Source organism: Meles meles, chromosome 13, assembly GCF_922984935.1.
Source record: "Meles meles chromosome 13, mMelMel3.1 paternal haplotype, whole genome shotgun sequence".
Lineage (NCBI taxonomy): Eukaryota > Metazoa > Chordata > Mammalia > Carnivora > Mustelidae > Meles > Meles meles.
Window position 1 is genome coordinate 45,420,529 of NC_060078.1, and position 20,361 is coordinate 45,440,889.

Genomic DNA, 20,361 nt, shown 5'->3' on the forward strand with positions numbered 1-20,361 from the left:
AACAGTGTAGGCTGGACTGCTTTGGTATTTCTCCTTTGTCTTCCACAGAGAGGCTGGTGATACACTGGGGTAGCCGAAGAAAGGGACTATAGGTCTCTAGGGGAATGATGGTCTTTTGTCCTTGTCCTTCTCTTACTCTCTGCTGAGGAGGAACAATGCTGTCCTCAGCTGGTCAGCTTCAAGATCATGGACTGTACTGGGGAAATGGAGCTTAGTGGCAGGTGGCAACTGTGCCCTCTTCCTCCTTTCTCTCTGGCTGGTGGGAAAGCTTTGCCTTGCCTTTCCTTGAGGTGGAGTTGAGAAGGAGTGAAACATTGGGAAGGAGAAGACGGGCAAAGGCACTGGAAGTCTAGCTTCATTGGGAGAGAGGGAGGGAGAGGGAGCCAGGGAAAGGCCAGCTGTCTGGGGTGGGAGACAGGAAAGGTGTTGGCTGCCAGCTGACATCCCTTATCTTCCTTTCATGTGGCCAGAGTAGGTTATTCTATAGTCCAGCCCCTTTATGGCCTCAGTAGGGGACAAGGGCTAGCAAAGAGCAAGGTATCCTTCAGGGTCTGGGGAGCCATCTCCCACAGCAGACGTGCTTTCTTCTGCGGCCCTGCCTGCCACTGGGAGAGCTTCATGGAAGACCAGACCCACAGAATTCCCTGCCACTCCTTCATAAGTTACCTTTCAATTAATGTCTCTTCATTTGACTATCTGGAGGTGAATTCTATTTCCTGCTTAGTCTATGACTGATATGCTACCTTTTATTTTCTTGGTTCTCCCTTCCTAGAAATTTTATTAATTGGATAATGGATCATTTGCATTAATCATCTATGTCTTTTGTTTTTTCTCTTGGTTTTCCATCTTTTTGTGTTTTGGCTGCACACGATGGGACATTTCCCTACATTGTTCCCTGCCCCCATCCCTTCCAATAAAATGTTTTTCAACTTTAGCAATCAAATATTTAATTTTCAGGGGTTCTTTCTTGTGTTCTAGGTCTCTCGTTTCCTAGCAGTCTGCTCTTGTTTTACAAATACAACAACTTCTTTAATCTCTGAGGATTAATGAACATGGCTGGTCTCTTAATGTTCTTCTCTAGTCCCTGAGTCACCTCAGTTTTAGGTGGGGTCAGTTGTTTTGTTTATTTATCATGACCTATCTCATTTGTGCTGTTGATTTTCTGAATGTATGGGATTCTTCGGTTCTCTCTTCATAGGAATGGGAAAATAAACTGATTTTCCTGGATAGCTAATGTGGCTTTCTTTTGCTGTGCCTTTTCCAGGAACAAAGCAGGACATCTGCCTGGGAGTTCTCCGTGTGGGGGACACAATCGCTAGCTTCACTTTAGAATGAACGTGTGGCGGAATGAAATGACAGGGACATTTCACAAAGGGGGGTTGTGTGGGGTTGGTCTCCAAGAATGAATAGGAGTTTTCCAAGTGGAGAATGAGCTCAATGAGTCCAGCCCATGGAAACAGCATCTACACAACCCTGGATATGTGAGATGCAAAGATAGTCCCTAAAAATGGAGAGTTTGAGTGGGGAAGGAGTCTGGGGGAGACACCCTAGAAAGGCTTAAGGGGAAACAGACTGATTTTGAGAAGCTCACTGTGATGGAGACGAGGCCCGTTAGGACCATGTTGGACTAATTCAGATGGGAATATGGGTCAGGAGAGGTTCCAGACTAGTAGAATTGCTGGAGCCTGCTCATTAGCTTTAGGGGGGAGGGGCAGTGCTCAAGTGGGTGGAGGAGCACAGGAGGACTGAGGGCAATAACAGCAGCCTTGGATCTCCAGGGCATGTTTCCTGTGCTAGAAGCCATTCACATCTTTTCTCATTTCTGCTTCCAGCAGCCTCAAGGAGGATGTTACTATTAGCTCCATTTTACAGAAGAGAATTTGAGGCTTGAAGAGTTGGCCCCTGCACCCAGCCCTTGACCCCTTACCACACTGGCTCTCAAGATGGTGGCAGGAACAGGCCTCATTTCTAATCTCAGCAGATTGCCAGCAAGAGGGTGGGTGAAGTGTATGCCTCCTTCCTGACCCCCAGCTTTCTCGTCCGCCCAAGGAGACTTTGCAGTGGACCAAGGGGGTCAAACTGCAGGCTGTGGAGGACTGAACACGCCTGAGGGATTAGTGCTTGCATTTGGCTCCAAAGAGATTCACATGGAACATGCCAAAGGGGGTGGGAAGTGAGGTCCATCACTAGGCGTTAAGGAGGCTCAGTGTCTAGGAGGTCAGACAAAAAGCCAGCCACTTCTACAATGCAGGGAGAACCCTATCGAGCCCCTTTCCCAGAGACTGCAGAATGTAGCCTGCCTGGCTGGCAGGCCCTCCCAGATTGGGGTCCTGGCCCCAGAACCCCATTGCTTGTGTCCTGTTTTTTTGAGGGGAGCTCTGCTGGGTGCTCAGCTCTGCTGCCGCCAGGGGGTGCTGTTTCCTTCCCCAGCAAAGGCAGAGGGTCTGACAGCGTGCTCCTGTAGTGTTGGTTGGACTAGGAATTCTGCTGTGAGGCACTCCCTCCTCCTCTCAGGGGGCACTACAGGGCTGGAGAAGGAGCTCAGACTTTGCCTTCAGATCCCAGCCTGGCCATCTACAATTTGGATGACTGAGACAAGTCACTCTACTTCTTTGGGTCTCAGTTTTTCTCACTGAGAAATGGGATGATCGCACTTCACCAGGTGAGCACGAGGAGGGAATAAGAGCAGGTGCTCCTTTCACCGGCTGAAGAGGAGCCAACGCTTGGCTGCCGGATTTTGCCTGCTGTCTCAGCTCCTTGGCTGTTCTCTGACCATGGTGGGTACGGCTCAGACTCCTGAGCCCTGGGCAGTGGCTTTCAAATGTGTGCATGTGGCAGCCTGCCTGGAAGGGCTCCCCAGCAAGGCCTGACACAGCTGTCCCATGGGGAGGAAGGGACAGCATCCGAGTTCTTGCCTGCACAGAGAACAGGTGCCTATGCTGAGCAGTTTCTGGATAGGAAATATTGTCCACTTTAGACTCTAGGAAGTTACAATTATGATTAAGTTCCGTTAAATGCATGCTTTCCTTCCTTTGTCAGATGCTGTCTCTGTGTATGGACCCATGCTGGGCTTTTGGGGGCAGAGGAGAGACTGGTGACCTTGAGATGGGGAATGGGGAGACAAGGGTGCTGGGGTGCTCCCTGCCTCTGCCACCGAGCACGGAGGGCTGGAGGAATGCATCCTAGTAGGAGGGTCATTGGAAGGCCCTTGTGAGCAGAGCCATGGGTTTGGCAGGCTGGATCTGAATGTTTCTTAGCTGAGTCTTGGAGTCTCACTTGGCTTCATCAGTAAAGTAGGAATAAAAATGCCTACCTCTTGGAGCTGTTGTGATGATCAAATGAGGTCATGTTCGTAGAGTCCACAAGTATCATCAATGACAGCTGCCATTCTAGAAGGGGTCATTGCCCACAGCTCCAGGGCCCTTTCCACAGATGAATGGTACCTTGGGGTTTACCAGGTATGTGGAAGGAGTACCTGGGAGGTGCGTGTCATGTCATAGGAGACTTGTGCCTGCCCCAGTTTTAGGATGTTCCCTTGAAGCAGATCTGTTACTCTCAGGAGGTCCTCCAAACACATACTTAATTTTACTGTGTGGTCTCAGAGAAAAAAAATGATTAGTGTATTTAAAGCAGGAACAGCCCTTGTAATAAATCCTGTTCCATTTCAACCAAGTCCTTTGTCGCCTGGGCCCTGATGGAGAAGTGCTTACTCTGTTCATCCTCATTGCAACAACCTTGGAGGCCCTTCCAGCACATCTAAGTCCCTCCTGACTGTCCCACCTGAGCCTCTGGAAGCTTCCTTGCTAACATTCTTCGCGACACCGACACCGCCTCTGGTGTTCTCCGAGGGCCAAAGCCTCCAGCCTCAGGGCCTGCGCTCCTGCTGGGCTCTCTGCCAGGCTCTCTGCCTGGACCACCCATTTAGAGCTGACCTATTTCCCCACAGCATCTCACTCCGAGGTAACTCATTTACTTGTCTCTTGCTTGTCTTTCCTCCCAGGACCAGGAGCTCCAGAATGACACAGGACAGGGACTCTGTCTTCTTCGGCTGTGTGTGCCCAGCAGGAGAGCCAAGCTCATAGAAGGCCTGCAATTAATATTCGTGAACCAGGGGGCGCCTGGGTGGCTCAGTGGGTTAAGCCTCTGTCTTCAGCTCAGGTCATGATCTCAGGGTCCTGGGATCGAGTCCCGCATCGGGCTCTCTGCTCGGCAGGGAGCCTGCTTCCTCCTCTCTCTCTGCCTGCCTCTCTGCCTACTTGTGATCTCTGTCTGTCAAATAAATAAATAAAATCTTAAAAAAAAATATTCGTGAACCAGTTCATGAACGGCCCATTTCGCGGATGAGGACACCGAGGCCCAGGCAGGGACAGCCTGGAGTCCCGGGACCGGGCCGGGCGCGGGGGGAGGCCCGCGTGCTGGGCCGGAGCGGCAGGGCGGGTGGTGGGGCTCGCGGGCGCGGCTCCCAGAGGAGCCGTCCTCGTGGGCGGGCGCCGGCTGCGGACTGGGCGGGCGCGGGAGCGGCGGACGGCGCAGGAGGGAGCCGAGCGGGCCCACAGGCGGACCGGCAGGGCGGCTGGGCTCCGCACGCAGAGAGCGCCGTGGCCGCCGGAGCGGGTAGGCGGGCACGGGCCCCGCGACGGCCCCGTGGGTGCGGGGGGCGGAGGGGCCCAGGGCCCAGGTGCTAGGGGTCCTCAGGGGAGCCGCTCGCGCCGCCTGCCGCGGGACAACTGGGGAGGGGGCACCCGGTGGGCTTCACATGAGCCCCAGGACTCAGAGCCACAAGGCCGGGGTGAGGGGTGGAGGGCGGGGCGGGGCGGGGCGGGGCGGGTGGGGGGAGCCCGTAGCCCCTCGCGTGGACTCAGGCTCCCGCCGCGCGGTGTCCTCACCTGCTGCCTCACCCTGGGGGCCGCGAGAAGCGAGAGGTGCATGGAAAGCGTCTGGGCGCCTGGGCTTTAGGAGACCAGGAGGTGTATTAATTGTTAGTTTTCCTCTGACTGTTGGGGAACGCAGGCTGCGGGGAGACCACTCCCAGAGCTTCACATGTTCCCGAGTGTCTTGACAGCTGCCTGGGAACTAAATCCGGATTCACCATTCTACGGCCCTTGTACAATAATACCCTCTCCCCCCTCCCAGAATCACCACCCCTGGGGCGGACCCGGAGGAACTGAGCCCTGGTCCTCCTCACTGGGCACCTCTGAGGTACGCAATGGGAAGTGAGGGACAGTCTTGGTATGAGCTTGCTGGAGGCGAGCTCCCAGAAAGGTCTGAAGTGGTCATGTGGCCCCAGCTCAGCACCCCGGGGAGGGGATGCGATCCCAGCACTGCTGGAGGCTGTGAGGCACTGACCCTTGGAAGGGACGGGTCCTTGCTCAGTGGTAGGTCTTCCAGCCTGCGTCTCCTCCTTGGGGAGCCATCCTCTTGTGGTCTGCCATGGTGGGGGAGGGCTCTGAGGTTCCAGGGTGTGTCAATAAGGAGGCAACCCCAAGAGTGTCATTACCTTAGGGACCGCCAGTCCCAGACTGCTTGGGAAGGACGAGGGGCCTGAAGAGGCTGGATGGTCCTTGGTGCTGCGGGGGAGCTGGGGGTTCTGAGCCAGCATGCTGGGACCAAGGGCCAAAGCCCTCCACCTCACCAATGCAGGTCTCTGGGGCACCTTCTTCTTTGGCTCAGCCACCTCCCAGCACCCCTGGGCGCTCACTGGGACCATGGGCTCTGTCAGGCTTTATCAGGGACCTTCACCACCAACCCAGCCTCTGCTCCTCTGTGGCTCTATGTCAGCTTGAGTCTTGCTTAAGCGTGGGCTCCACTTCCCTTTTCAAAATCTCTCTGGCAGGTCCAAGGACAGGGATTTCAGAGTCAGACTGCCGGGGTTCTTAGTAGCTGTGTCCCTGTGTTCTTACTAGTCAGGTCCTTCCTCTAGCTGGGTCTCAAGTGTCCCCCTCTTGAAGGAGCAGATATGAGATTGAACCACATGAATTTGCCGTGTTTGCAGGGCAACAATGGCTGGGTACTGGCAATTTCATGTGGTTCAGCCTAGTAATGCCTTCCTCGCAGGGCTGTGGTGTGGATTAATGCCGGGTGGGGTATCAGGTGCCCAAAGCTCTGTGACAGCTGATGTCCCTTCTGCCCACTCTCTCCCAGGGATGCGTGTGTTCTCCAGGGTGAGGCAAGCCCCCTCCCTTCTTGCTCTCTCTCCTCGAAGACTGGGCTCCCTCTGCCATCTCCTGCTTTCCCTTCCAAATTCACTTCCCTGCTCCCCTGGGTCTAGCAGCCTCAGATCCTGCCCCTCCCCAGGTGCAGCCTCATGGGCTGTTTGGGCGTCTCGGGGGTTGTCCAGGGACCAAAATCAAAGCAAAATCTCGGCTGTCTGCATGCTGGTGGCTACCACCTTCTCCTTACTGCCTGTGTGTCCCTCAGAATCCTGGGGTCTCATCTACAGATGGGGCAGTGTGAATGAGGGTCAGTGTGAGGCCTGTCGTGGGTGTCTCTTGGGCCAGTCACTGGCCTGTGGACGGCGAAGTCTTTGGCTCTGAAATGCAAGCAGTGGGAGTGTGGCCCTTCCTAGCCCGGGGTAGAGATGGGGACTCCACGGTGGGGGCGGGGCTCACAGCAGGAGCGTGGTGCATCAGGACTGGTGCCCTTTTGAGGCCGGACACTGGCTAAAGGATTGGAGTAGGTGATTGCTCCCAGCTCTGTCCCCTCTTGCAGGACTTCCTAAAGAGGCTCTGGGTCAACACTAGAGCCAAGTGCACTCAGCGGCCTGGGCATGGGTTTGTATGACCACTGTGGCCAGGTCCTCATGGTGGAAGAGAGTGAGGTCCCCTCGGGTAGTGTTGGTGGGGGGATGTGTGGGAAGAGAAGAAAACTAACGTTCAGTGAGCACCTACTCTAGGCTAGGCTGGTCTTGTTGCAAAATGGGAAGCTCAGCTTCCTAGGAGGTGGCAGAGAGAGTTCCTGAACAGGACCTGGTCCACTGAATTATGTTATTTGTCCAAGGAACTAAGATGGAGACTGAACCTGAAAGAGTCTAAGGGAGGGAGAGCTCCGGGGTCCTACCTTTCAGGCTCCTTTTGTTCCCATTTTATCCCCTGACCTAGGAGGGAACCAGCCCTCTTGTAAGATAAGGATTGCTTCCCTTGCCCCCATATAGCTGAGGGAACTGAGGCTCAGGGAGGTTCAGCGACTCTCCCAAAGCCACTCTGCTGACAGGTGGCAGGGCTGGAATTTGAACCCAGGACAAGTTCATGGCCTGCTGGGCTCCCTGGGGTCCTGATGTTTCTCGGTTCTTTTCCCAGATGCCAGGGATGGCCCTGTGCAACAAAGGATACTGTTCTTGCCCCCAGGGGCCCTCAGACAACTGGGGAGACAGAATTATAGCCTGCTCTTGAGGGAAAGCATCCCCTGCCCCGACCCAGCAGCAAGGTGACCCACTCCTTTGAACCACATGGTCTCATTCTGAGACCTCAACCTTTAAGTCCCAGTTGGTGGGGTTGTGGCTGGATCATGATAGCTTTCCACCAGGCATTGGGGGTAGCTAAGTCCTATCCTTCCTCACCTGATTCTGCTCAGGAGCATCTCCCGCCAAGGGATCCTCCTTTCTGGAGGCCTCCACCTCTCAGCATGTTCTTTGAAAGAAATCTAGCTTTCCTGATGATCTGGGGCTCTTGGATTTGAGTCATTGCCACCTTGGCCCTGGATTATGCTTCTGGAAATCCTCAGTCCTGGTGCACAGAGGGCCTTTCTGGGGTGGAGGTGGGGGCTCATGGAGTCTCCTCCTGGTGGGCCTCTCCCAGCTTCTACAGAAACACGCAGAGACCCGCTGATGGTTCCGATTCTTTTCTGGTCCCAACCCCATGCTCGCTTTCCTGCCTTACTGCTGTCTCAGTCCTGGCACTTCCCTCCTCTCCCTGTTCCTACAAGTTGCTGGGAAGGGCTGATTTGCTTTCAGGCACTCATGTGGTCTAGACAGTGGTGATGGGTGTGGGATGTCCCGGGCCACATGTGCCCATCCTTTATGTTACTCTTTATGGCTTCCCTAAGAAGGGGGCTACAAGCCAGTGCTGTCTTCCTGGCCCTCCCTCTCCTCCTGTCCTGGACTTCTTCCTCAGTCTGTTCTTCACATCCGAATGATATTTCTAGAATGGACGTGGGCATGTTGGCCAGCTTTTAATGGCTTCCCCGGCATTCCTGCTCCAGCCCATCTCTCCAGTCTTACTGCTTGCCACTGCCTTCCACCTAGGCGAGACTTCCGTTATTCGGAGGGGCTCGCTGTTGTCTGAGGAGGTTCTGCTCTTCCCTGCCTTCCTGTCTTTGCACGTGCTGTTCCCTGCACCTTGAATTCCCTCCTCTATCTGGTCCACTGGATGGCTGACTCCTTCAACTTTGGGGCCCTGCCTCAATGTCACATCTTCTTTCATCTTCCTGCTTCCTCTCCCATCTCCCAGCTCACACGTGTTGTGGTCATACTGCTTTTGGCCATGGTATGGCCTTGAGGCTCACCTCTGTTTCTGGGGGCAGTTCTGTGGTCTGGGAGACCAGGGTTCACATCTGAGCCCTGTGACTGATTAGCCATGTGACCATGGGCAAGTTGCTTTATATCTCTGAGGCTCACGTCTTCCAGGTCCTAGCAGCCTTGGCATGGCAGAAGCCATGAACCTCTCTACATGGCCCCCACCTCTCCCTGGATTCAGGAGGCAGGATTCCTGAGTACCGTTTGTCTGTTTGCTTTGTAGGCTTCGTCACTGAACCTTCTGGAATCTTCTTGCCTGCACCATGAATGTCTCTCACTTCCTGGCCTTACTGCTCCCAGGATCCCCACAGGGTCAAAACAGGAGCAGGTCAAGGAGCATTCCGTACAACTTCTCAGACCACTGCCAGGATTCTGTAGACCTGATGGTCTTCATTGTCACCTCTTATAGCATTGAGACTCTTGTGGGGGTCCTGGGCAACCTCTGCCTCATATGCGTGACCGTGCGGCAGAAGGAGAAGGCCAACGTGACCAACCTGCTCATCGCCAACCTGGCTTTCTCCGACTTCCTCATGGGTCTCCTCTGCCAGCCGCTCACAGCCATATACACCATCATGGACTACTGGGTGTTTGGGGAGGCCCTTTGCAAGATGTCGGCCTTCATCCAGTGCATGTCAGTGACAGTCTCCATCCTTTCGCTTGTCCTTGTGGCCCTGGAGAGGCATCAGCTCATCATCAACCCAACAGGCTGGAAACCCAGTGTCCCCCAGGCCTACCTGGGGATTGTGATCATCTGGCTCATTGGCGGCTTCCTCTCCCTGCCCTTTCTGGTCAACAGTGTCCTGGAGAAAGTCTTTCATAGGAACCACTCCAAGGCTGTGGAGTTTCTGGCAGATAAGGTGGTCTGTACTGAGTCGTGGCCGCTGCACCACCACCGCATCGTCTACACCACCTCCCTGCTGCTCTTCCAGTACTGCGTGCCCTTGGCCTTCATCCTGGTCTGCTACGTGCGCATCTACCGGCACCTGCGGAAGCGGCGGCAGGTGTTCCGCAAGGGCGCTTACAGCTCACGGGCATGGCAGATGAAGCGGATCAATGGGATCCTCGTGGCCATGGTGGTGGCCTTCGCCGTGCTCTGGCTGCCCCTGCATGTGTTCAACAGCCTAGAGGACTGGTACCACGAGGCCATCCCCGTCTGTTACGGCAACCTCATCTTCTTGGTGTGCCACCTGCTTGCCATGGCCTCTACCTGTGTCAACCCTTTCATCTACGGCTTTCTCAACACCAACTTCAAGAAGGAGGTCAAGGTACTGGTGCTGACATGTCAGCAGAGTGCTCCGGTGGATGAGTCCGAGCATCTGCCTCTGTCCACGGTGCACACGGAGGTCTCCAAAGGCTCTCTGAGGCTCAGTGGCAGGTCTAACCCCATTTAGTCTGGTTTAGGGCTTCTCTCTGCCACGTCCATTGCCAGGCTCTCTCACTCAGCTAAGTGGGCTAGTTGCATCATTACTGGCATCGTTAGGGCATTCTGGTGGCACATCATCATTGCTGGAGCCCAGAGAGGCTGGAAAGAGCCTCTTTTTGCACCCATTTGCCCTGTGAAGCCTGACATTCACATGATCCATGTTCCTGGGGGTGTCCTGAGTCTGGATTCTGCAGGTTATAGCACGCCTTGCAGCCTGACCAGGTGCCGGAACCAGAGACGGTCCGCTTGTAGCAGGCAGAGTTCATTCTGGTAATTCACAAACAGATGCTCAGCCTAGGAACCCAAGGGGTTCACCTTGGCCAACGAGACTGTGAGGTCACCGTGGGGTGAGGGAAGGAGCACGTGGGGTCAGGGCTCTGGACCTTGGTCAGCCCCTCACCTCTGGGAGAGGTGATGTTGGTGAACAGAATTTACGAGTAGTAAAGAAGTCTATGAAGACAAGATAGAGGGATTACTGTCATGGGGTTAGAGTATTACATTGCGGAGCATGGATCCTGGTCATCTTGGGTCCTCGTGCTCCTCTGCAGCAGGAAAGTCAGGCCTGAGCAGCAAGAATACCAGGATTCACCTCCTGCTCCAACTTTCTCTTTCACTGCCTCTGCCACCTTAGGTGGAAATAAGCCTGCAAGTGTCCCCTGCCTTGAAAACCACCTTGAGGGGGATACCTGCATTGTCGCAGAGCTGGTCCTCCACACCTAGGACAGACGCTGGTGCAGGAAGAGGGCTCCAGCAAGTCAGGCTGATGGCAAACGTGCCCCTGCTGAGTGCTCAGCTGAGCACAGGCGCCCTGGGCCACAGTCCAGCATGGGGAGGACTCAGGCTGCTTCAGCCATGCTCTTACCTCCCCTTTCTGGCCTGCAGGACTTCTCTCGACAAGGCAGCTGGCCAGGAACTCTGTGGGCCTCCCCATCACTGACCCACTGCTAACCTGATTTGCTCTAGGTGATGTGCACCCTTGTTGAAAAGCCTCACCAAGGCTTCAGGAAGGGTAGGGGCAGGGGGATTCTTTTGTTTGGCTTAATGGGACACTGGCTGAAAGTAGGGGTCCCCCTTCCTCCAGTCCACCAAGGAAAAGGGAGGAAAGCCTAAAATGAATATGATTATCTCACCCATGCCCCAGTCTTTTGGCTGCTGACCCAGATCCAAGGCTTTATCTCTGTGTGGACCAGACCGGCAGGTCAAGATCGCCTCTGGGTCACTTTTGATGGGATGCTGGGTTTGGCTCTTGCCTGCTCAGACCCACCCACCCTGGGGCAGAGTGGTCACTGGTTAGACCCACCATGGCTTCCTGGGGGAGGATATTCAGAAGCCCAGAGTCCCTGAGGAGTCTCACTGGGAGGCTACTAGGACTGCTGTTCACAGGATATCTGGCGGATAGCCAAGCAGCAGGAGGTTGAACAGCCATGTCTGACTGACTCTCTGACCTGGCCCTTGACCAAGAACTTGTGCAGCCAACACCCAAGTCAAGCGCTCCACTGGGCCACCAGCTCCATTCCTGGAGCTGTTTGTTTCGTCCCAGCTTTTGGTCACAGCTCTCATGCTGTTCCTTTGCTGACCTTTAACCTGGCTTTCGGGATAGATTTTGAGCCACTTTGTCAGGCGTGGCTTGTGCTGGTCCTCTGGTGCCATCTGCTGCAGGCTGCTCCAGGTAAAGCCCAGACCCAGGGGCTCATCCCTGCGTGATGTCATTGACCAAGCTTCCCAAAGAATTTGGGGTCCTCAGGCCCCTCCAGAACCCCATGTAGTTGCCTGGAATTTATGTCTCATCACCCATCTCAATGGGGATGCTTGGGGACAAGGATGCTTTAGGGTGCCCATACACTTGAGGACGGGGTTCCGGTCTGGGGATCTGGCAAAAGTGCTTGACATTAGGAATCGGGGTAGTGGGTAAAAGCTTCGTTGAGCATCTTCTGTGCTCCCCTCACCTTGCCTGGGTGGACACAACCTGCCTGGATGGCTGTCTCCTGCTCCCAGTTCCTAGTGCCCTTTGGAGTTGTCTGGCTCCCCAGCACCCTGGGATCGTGCTGCTGAAAGTAGGGTCAGAAGACCATCAGCCTCAGCATCACTAGGAACTTGACAGACATACGGGATCTCTGTTCCCACTTAAGAACTAGTAAATCAGAATCCTCATTTGATCAAATCCTCCAAGTTAATGGTGTACACCTTTGAGAGTGAGAAGCTCTGCTCGAGGAAACAGAGTGCCTCGCAGCCTGGAGCCACACGGGGAACCCTGCGGGCACGCACTCTGGGATCTTGAAGAGGGCTCTAGGAATCCTGGTTCTGGAGATTGGGCTGCACAGTGGTATTGCTGAAAAGGTGGATTGTTTGGGTTTGGTTGTTTGTCTCATCTCTGTCTGCATGTGGACAAAATTCTCGTGATGCCTTTTCATTCCTCCAATAAATATTCACTGAACGAGCAGTTTGTGCAGTTACATTCTTAGTGAATGTGCCCACCTGTATTCTGCTTGATCTCACTTAAAGCTATCATCAACGGTTTTCCATGATCATTTTTGACCATCCCTATCGTTATGGATTTAGCAAATGTGCCCATGAAAGCTGGTACCTCTGAGCAAGCTCCTGGGTCCCAGCTAATGGGCATGTCCCTAACTGTAGTGGGAGGAGCCCAATCTTCGGGGAGCATTGGGACTGGAACCTGAGCCGCCCACCCACAAAGACTGCCTGGGGACCCCTCGAGGGAGCAAAGCATTACTGAACCCTGGTGGTGGGAACGCAAATCCTGTCTCACTCCAGCACTTCCTTTTCCCAGAAATGACATTGGCTTGTTTTTCTTCCCTGTTATAAAAGTTAATCATGTTCATTCTTGAACATACATGAAATATGCAACAATAAAATGAAAAAGGAAATCATGTTCTGTCACCCAAAGATACTCATTGTTTACATTCCTTGGGAGTCATTTATTTAGTTTCCGTGTACATAGTTTTATTAGAAAAGCATGGTTGAGATAATGCTGTAAGTGTCTGCGTGTTTATGTATAAATTTAAAATATTTAAAAATATCTTTTTTTGCTTAACCTTGTAAGAATTTTTAATCATTCAACAGATAAGTCAGACACATGGGAGGTGACGGAGATACAGTGCTAAGTAAAATAGACACTGTCCCTATTCTCACGGAGTGTATAGTCCAATGACTAGATCCATCCTGCATCTTTAATCATCTGTTGTGGCATACATAGATGTTTCTAGACCTGTTATGATGAACTTCTATGCAGATAGCTTTTTAAAATTTTTTATTTTTTAAAAATATTTTTAAGAAATATTTTAAGTTTTTTCCACACCCAGTGTGGGGCTTGAACCCAGACCTGGAGATCAAAGATCACACGCTCTACTGATTGAGCCAGCCAGACAACCGCAGAGAACTCTTTTTGTATTTGGAATTATTTCCTTAAGAGAGATTTCCAGAAGTGGAATTAATGGGTCGAAGGTGGCATGGACATTTTTCAAGGCTCATGATGTGTACTGCTAGACTGATTTCTGAAGAGGCTGGAATCGTTTTTGCTCTGTGGCTAGGGCCTGTTTTACTGTCGCCTGGCCACGGTTGAGGGGTTACCATTTACAAGCAGACCTCCATTGTTCACTAGATCCTGTCCCCACTCACCTCCTGGATGTCACTCCAGCATCCTCTGTTCTGCGCTGAGGTTGTCTTATCTGGATGTCTCTGCTTCTCCTCCTCCCATGCTCTTTTGTACTCACCTGTCCATCCAAACAGCTCTTGCCAAGGTCACCAGTGACCCCCATGTTGCCAGATCCCATGGTCAGTTCTCAGTTTCGTCTTCTGTGATCGATTAGCAGCATTTGGCAGTTGGTCAATCCCTTCTCCTTGAATCTCTTTCTGTTTTTTCAGGACATCACACTCCTTTGGCTTTTTCAGGACATCACACTCATGGCTCTGCTGGGCAGTCCTTCTCATATTCCTTCTTGGATTCTGGTTTCCCTGCCCTTAGAGTATTGGCATGTCCCCATGGATACATGGAGGCCCACCTCTGATCCTCTGTATGGGCTCGCCCAGTCTCCTGGCTTTCAACACCATCGCATGTTTACCTGCCTAATGCTCCCAAATGTCACTCTCCAGTCTGGTCTTCTTCTGCTCTCAGATTTGTATATCCAGCCACTGCACTATGTTGACTGGATCAAACCTGGCACGTTCAAAAACAGATGCCTGATTTGTTGCCTCGCCTCTTCTTCCTCAGTTTCCCTTCCCCCTTCACGAAATGGCAACTCTTCCATTTCATTTGCTTGGGTCACAGTCTTAGGATCAGCCTTCCATTCACAGCCCACATCCAGTCCACCCGTGAGTCCCGTAAGCTCTGCCTTCAAAATGTATTGAGAACAACCACTTCTCTCCTCCTCTGGTCCAAGCCGTCACCATCTCTACCAGGATGGTTGCAGTGGCCTTGTCTCTGCTCTTGTTCAGGCTGAGCGATCCTTTGAACACCTCTGTTCAAAACCCTTTACTGGCTGTCACTCTCAGAGCCAAATTTACAGTCCATGGCCTGCCTGAGTTGGCCATCTGCTTGTCTCTGACCTCACTTCTTACCACCTTTCCCCTCTCCCACACCCTTCAGCAGCTTCTAAGATTGCTCCGACTTCTGTCCTTTGTACTTCCTACTCTTGATGCTACCCGCTGAGATCAACACTTTCACTCCCTTCCTCCCTTCACTTTAATGAGCATTTATCAGAAGCTTACTTGCTCACCCACACTATGATGCATGCCTACTTGATGCTATAGGACTTAGTACCCTATGACATGCTTGTACACATTTATTGCTTCATTATTGAGTGCCTTATTTCCCCATTAGGATGAAAACCCCATGAAGACAGGGACCTTGTAAGTTTTATTAACTGTCTGGCTCTTAGAAGAGTGTCTGCCTATGCGAGGTACAGAAGAAACATCTGCAGAACGAATACATTTAAACATTTTTTTGTAGTTGATCAGTGGGGAGTGATACTTCAACTTCTTATTTGTGGAGGGCAGGCATTTGGTTTTGTAGGATTTTGGCCCCAGGCGTGGTAAAGCCTTAGCTGGCTGAACGAGTGAACCTGAGAGGCCCCCTCTGCATCTTGGTTTCTTTCTTTCTTTTTTTTTTTTTTTTTAAAGATTTATTTATTTATTTATTTGACAGACAGAGATCACAAGTAGGCAGACAGGCAGGCAGAGAGAGGAAGGGAAGCAGGCTCCCCGCAGAACAGAGAGTCCAATGCGGGACTTGATCCCAGGACCCTGGGATCATGACCTGAGCCAAAGGCAGAGGCTTTAACCCACTGAGCCACCCAGGTGCCCATCCATCTTTACCTGGTTTCTGATTCTTTACCTGGAATGACCCTGGCTACTATGTGTTTAGTGTCCCAAACACTGTGCTTGCTAGACACTCTATAGATAGGAGTGCTCCTCAACATTTAGATTGGGTGGATGAAGAAATGGGTGGAGGGGCAAAAACAAAACAAAACAAAACAAAAAACAAACAAAAAAAACCTTCAAATTTTCAAAAAGAGCTAGATTTGAAACCCAATCTGGTGGATTCCAAAGTCCATGACTTGGATTGCTATAGCAAGGAAGAAGGTTGACCAGATGACCTTCCAACTTTTAGCTAGACAGTTTGAACTTTATGGGTTATGGAGGGACCATGAAGGGCTTTAAGCAGGGAAATGGCATAGTCCGGTCACATTTCGAGATCAGTGAGACTGAATTGGCCAGACTTAAAGCAGAAGCTGAGGCAGAGGCTTAAGGGCTTTTCCTTTATTGGAGAATGTAATCCCAAGAAACGAAGTGAGCACACGGGAAATGAGATGGGGAAAGAGAGAGAGCCAGTCTGAAGATGCTTTATTGAACTGGCTGTTTTTCAAAGGCAGCTGATTACTCGATCTTTTGTATCACTCTCAGGACAGTCTGTCTGGAAGGAGAAAAGAGTAAGAATTTAACCGTTTATCCCTGTATGTCACTTGTCAAAGGTTTTCCCTGTGGAGTTGTGCATTCATAGAGCTTGAACACACTTTTCCATGAACAGAGCAGCCCCGGAGAGAGGAGAGAAGATGCGCTGTGAGGTAAGGTGTAAGAAGAGGTGGCATCAGGTCACACTTGCAGGAAGCTGGTCAGAGCCCCGCAGAACTGGATGTTGCAGTGGCCACTGGACCTGCAACAGAGAATCTGAAGGTGGGCATAAGCGGCTTCTGATGCAAGGTAGAGCTGGAGGTGGGCTGGCTGGTGTTATCAGTTGAATTGTGTCTCCCCTACCCCCAAATTCATATGTTGAAGGTTTAACCCCAGGACTTCAGAATGTGACCTTATTTGGCCGTAGGGGCACTGCAGATATAGTTAGTTGAGACGGAGCCATGCTGGAGGAGGGTGGACCCCAATCCAATATGATTGGTATTCTTATGAAAGGAGAAAGTTTGGATACAGAGACAACATGCAGTGAAGATGAAGGAAGAGGTCTGAGTGATGCTTCTACAAGCCAAGGAAGGTCCAAGATTGCCAGCAAACCATCAAAAACTAGGGGAAAGGCATGGACACATTATTTCTCATAGCCTTCAAAGGAACCAACCCTACTGACATCTTGGTTTTGGACTCCTAGCCTCCAGAACATTGAAGCAATACATTTCTGTTACTTAAGCCACCCAGTTTGTTTTGGCAACCCCAGCAGACTAGTGCAGGAGGTAAGATTGAATGCAGAAGACCCATCCATGGGAGCTATGGTGTCCATCAGGTGCTCTGTTGCTGGAGACAGACACCCCCGCTCAAACTGGCTATGACCAAATAGGGATTTATAGATTCATGTAATGGGGTAGAGTTCTTCCAAAAGAAGTTCTTTGGTTTTAGGTTGGATTCAGAGGTTCAAACGATGACATTCGGGCTCTCCTTTCCTCTCCACCACTCTCTCTGATCCCTAAATTCTACTGATTTCTTCATGGTCTCACACTCCTATGTGTGACCGTAAGAGGCTCAATAGCTCCCACCTTTGGTCCTCATAAGCCCAGGGAGAAGGAGCATATCTTCCCCCATGCCCAGTCAGAACTCTGGGGAGGATTCCAATGGCTCAGTCCTGAACAGATGACCATCGCCATGTTGCTGCATATTTTCTTTAGCCAGGCCTGGATCCCTTGGCTATCCCTGCATCAGGGTACTTGGGGCAAGCTCACTCACTTGAATCATGTGGATGTGATAAGATATTATTATTATTTTTCATATTTTTAAGATTTAAATTCAATTTAGTTAACACATAGTGTATTATTAGTGTCAGGGGTAGAATTTAGTGATTCATCCATTGCCTATAATACTCAGAGCTCATTACATTAAATGCCCTCCTTAATGCCCATCACCCAACTACCCCATCTTCCCACCCATATCCCCTCGCAACCCTCATATTTGTTTCTTAGAGTTAAGAGTCTCTTATGGTTTGCCTCCCTCTCTGTTTTCATCTTATTTTATTTTTCCTTTTCTTCCCCTATGTTCATCTGTTTTGTTTCTTAAATTCAACCTATGAGTGAAATCACATGGTATTTGTCTTTCTCTGTCTGACTTATTTTGCTCAGCATAATACCTTTAGTTCTCTCTACATTGTTATAAAGGGCATGATATCATTCTTTTTGATGGCTGCATAGTATTCCTATATATCTATATCTATATCTATATCTATATCTATACACACACACACACACACACACACACACACATTTCTTCTTTATCTATTCATCTGTCGATGGACATCTGGGCTCTTTCCATAGTTTGGCTATTGTGAATATTGCTGCTATAAACATTGAGATTCAGGAGCTCCTTTGAATCAGCATGTTTTTATCCTTTGGATAAATACCCAGTAATGTAATTGCTGCCTTGTAGGGTAGCTCTATTTTCAACTTTTTGAGGAAACTTCATACTGTTTCCCAGAGTGGCTGCACCAGCCTGCATTCCCATCAACAGTGTAAGATGGTTTCCCTTTCTCTGCATCCTCGCCAACACCTGTTATTCCCTGAATTGTTTATTTTAGCCATTCTGACCTGTGTGAGTGGTGTCTCATTGTGGTTTTGGTGATAGGATCATTCTAGCAGGGGCTAGAAGTAGTATCCCAAAGAAAGTGATGCCAAGGCAGGTCAAAACACAAAAGCAGAGCAGGCTTGGAGAGAAGAGATGGATTGGAAGGATATTTAGGTATAGGATGGATGGGATGAACTTGAATGTGGGGGAGAAGAGGAAGATTTTCAGGTTCCAGACTTGGGAAAGTGGTGTAAATTGGTCCATTTAGTGAGATGGAGCTGAGTTTGTGGGGTGGGTAGCTTTTCTTGGGATATATTGTTGGTGGCACACTTGGGCATGCAAATGGATGGTCAGGTACTTGAGTCTGGAGCTCTAGGGAGAGCTTGGATCAAGGCCTGATCAAACCCTGAAGATGGACACTGGATTGGGGTGTGGGTTGATCTGAAGCTGGGCATGGGCCAAAGAAATTCCAGGTGCCTGTAGCTGAATTTGGTGATAGGACATTGAGGTCAGCAAACCAGTTGGGGTCCTAGGACATGGGGTGGGGACAGTGCCCAGCAAGGAGGTCTGGTGGACAGGGCATTATAAATCAGAAACTAGGGTATTTCCCTAAACCTGAGCCCAGGGATGATATCAGGCAAATTATCCTCACTAGGTAATTTGTTCTGTAGCCTCAGTTCTTCAGAGAGTGAAGGACAGCTTTAAGGTCAAGCTTCTTGACTGGAAGTTGGGAGCTGTTACTATGACTTACCTCTTTGCAGGATACAATAAGGCCTGAGAGAATGCTGAAAAGATCTGAAAGTTCTTCAAAGAAGAAATCTTTGATTTCTACGGTGTGTTAAGGGATGGTCTGATGGCAGAGGAATGAGCACAACAGTTGTCTCCGTCTTAAATTGGGTTATGCTGACTTGGACAGAGATCTTTTGGTGACAAAGCTCTTGGCTTGGCATTGTCTCATGGTGGGGCTTCTCCCTAGAATAGCTCTTCAAGGTTCTGGTGCACGTTGGAAGACTGCTGCAAATACACAGATGGAGACCAGCCGGAGGCCCCTGGGTCTTGAGAGGACACAGGGAAGGAGTTTGCAGAGCGGACCGGATGCTTTCCTTGCTGGTGGCAGCGCAGCACTCCCTCCCCTGGGCAGCTGAGAATGCATCTGCTGGGTGGATTTGCCAGTGAACCACAGAGCTGGAGGCTACTTGTGAATGTGGCTGTGCACTCATGGCCTTTGAGGTTTCTAGTTGTTTAAATGTCACCATTTATTTGACATTGATTCCCGTCAGACTTTGGCAAGTTTATCAGTGCAATTGTGTATCAGCACAAAGCTCTCTTAAAATACATTTCCTTTCATTCATAAAGCTGTTAATGGGCATTTGAGTTAGTCTTTCACTGCCAAGGAAACCGTGCTGAAAGTAGGGCACGAATTCAGAACAAAGAACTTCAACTCACTGGCGAGAACCCTGCGATAGCCTTATCTCCCTCGCCAGATAGTGCGCCTTGTGATGGCCAGCCACTGGTTGCCACCTCGTAAACGTCACCTGAAGCCCCTTCTGGGTTTTACGACTTTAAGGTGTGGGGGAGGGTGGAGTGTGTGGAGCCAGAAAGAATTTCCCAAAAAAAGACCACCTTTTCCTACTTTTTCTTTTATAAACCCATTTCTTCAACCCACATACCTGGGGCAAGTGGGGGACGTGTAGCTTACCTGGGCAGGTGTGAGCACCAGTCTTTTCCCTGGATTCCCGGGCACTGTCAGACTATGCTCCCAGTGGGTCTTGGGGCCTCAGTCACATCCTGGTGGAAGGAATACTGAGGTCTCTTATCAGTACGTATTACCTTATCATAGGTAATGGCTTATACCACTCCACCCCCCCCCCCCCCAAGTACATAGCTTTGAAACAGTTAAAGATAACGTGGTTTATATAAGGTGGTGGGTGTTTCACCATCTATGAAACCTGGGGTCTATGGCTGTGGCCAGGGCAGAAAGGCGCAGAGCCAGAGTTTTGGGGAGAAGCATATGCAGCTGGTGCATTTCATCCTGATTCATTGGGACCTTCTCTGCAGATGGCATGATGGAGACACCTTCAGAAGGGCAGGTATAAAAATAAGTACCATGCGCGGTGAGAGCAATCACAGAGTCAGGGCATGGGGTTGGGCCAGTCATTCTCCAGGAGGGCATTTGGGAGGCTTTGCCTTTAAGTTCACCAGTGGGCAGGATGGGAAAAGGGTGACATCAGTAGCAGGCAACAGCAGGGGTTGAGTTCCGGAGCTGAAGGCTTGCATCCCCCGCTCGAGTGGTTTGACTCCATCAGGCTGGTGAGGGGAGAACACTAAGACACTTTAGCGGGGGGTAGGGGGGTTACCAGGGTTGGGTTGGAGGTTAGAAAAGCTTTCTTTGGCTGCAGTGAAGAAAAGGGTCAGGGGAGTG

General features: G+C 51.1%; 1 protein-coding gene across 2 annotated transcripts; it reads left to right on the top strand.

Moving 5' to 3' along the window:
* The first annotated feature begins 4,503 nt into the window (after positions 1-4,503).
* On the top strand, positions 4,504-12,660 carry NPY4R2 (neuropeptide Y receptor Y4-2). Of its 2 annotated transcripts, XM_046027259.1 has the most exons (3): positions 4,504-4,614; positions 5,134-5,199; positions 8,733-12,660. In XM_046027259.1, exon 3 carries the CDS (start codon positions 8,773-8,775, stop codon positions 9,898-9,900), a length of 1,128 nt encoding a protein of 375 aa, XP_045883215.1. In that variant the 5' UTR covers positions 4,504-4,614; positions 5,134-5,199; positions 8,733-8,772; the 3' UTR covers positions 9,901-12,660. The 2 variants fall into 2 exon arrangements, with proteins under 2 accessions (XP_045883215.1, XP_045883214.1); XM_046027258.1 differs by lacking the exon at positions 5,134-5,199 and having other exon boundaries at positions 4,519-4,614.
* The last annotated feature ends 7,701 nt before the right edge of the window (positions 12,661-20,361 follow it).

Coding starts and splice junctions, on each gene's coding strand:
- NPY4R2 (XM_046027259.1), top strand. CDS start 8,773: ATGAATGTCTCTCACTTCCTGGCCTTACTGCTCCCAGGATCCCCACAG.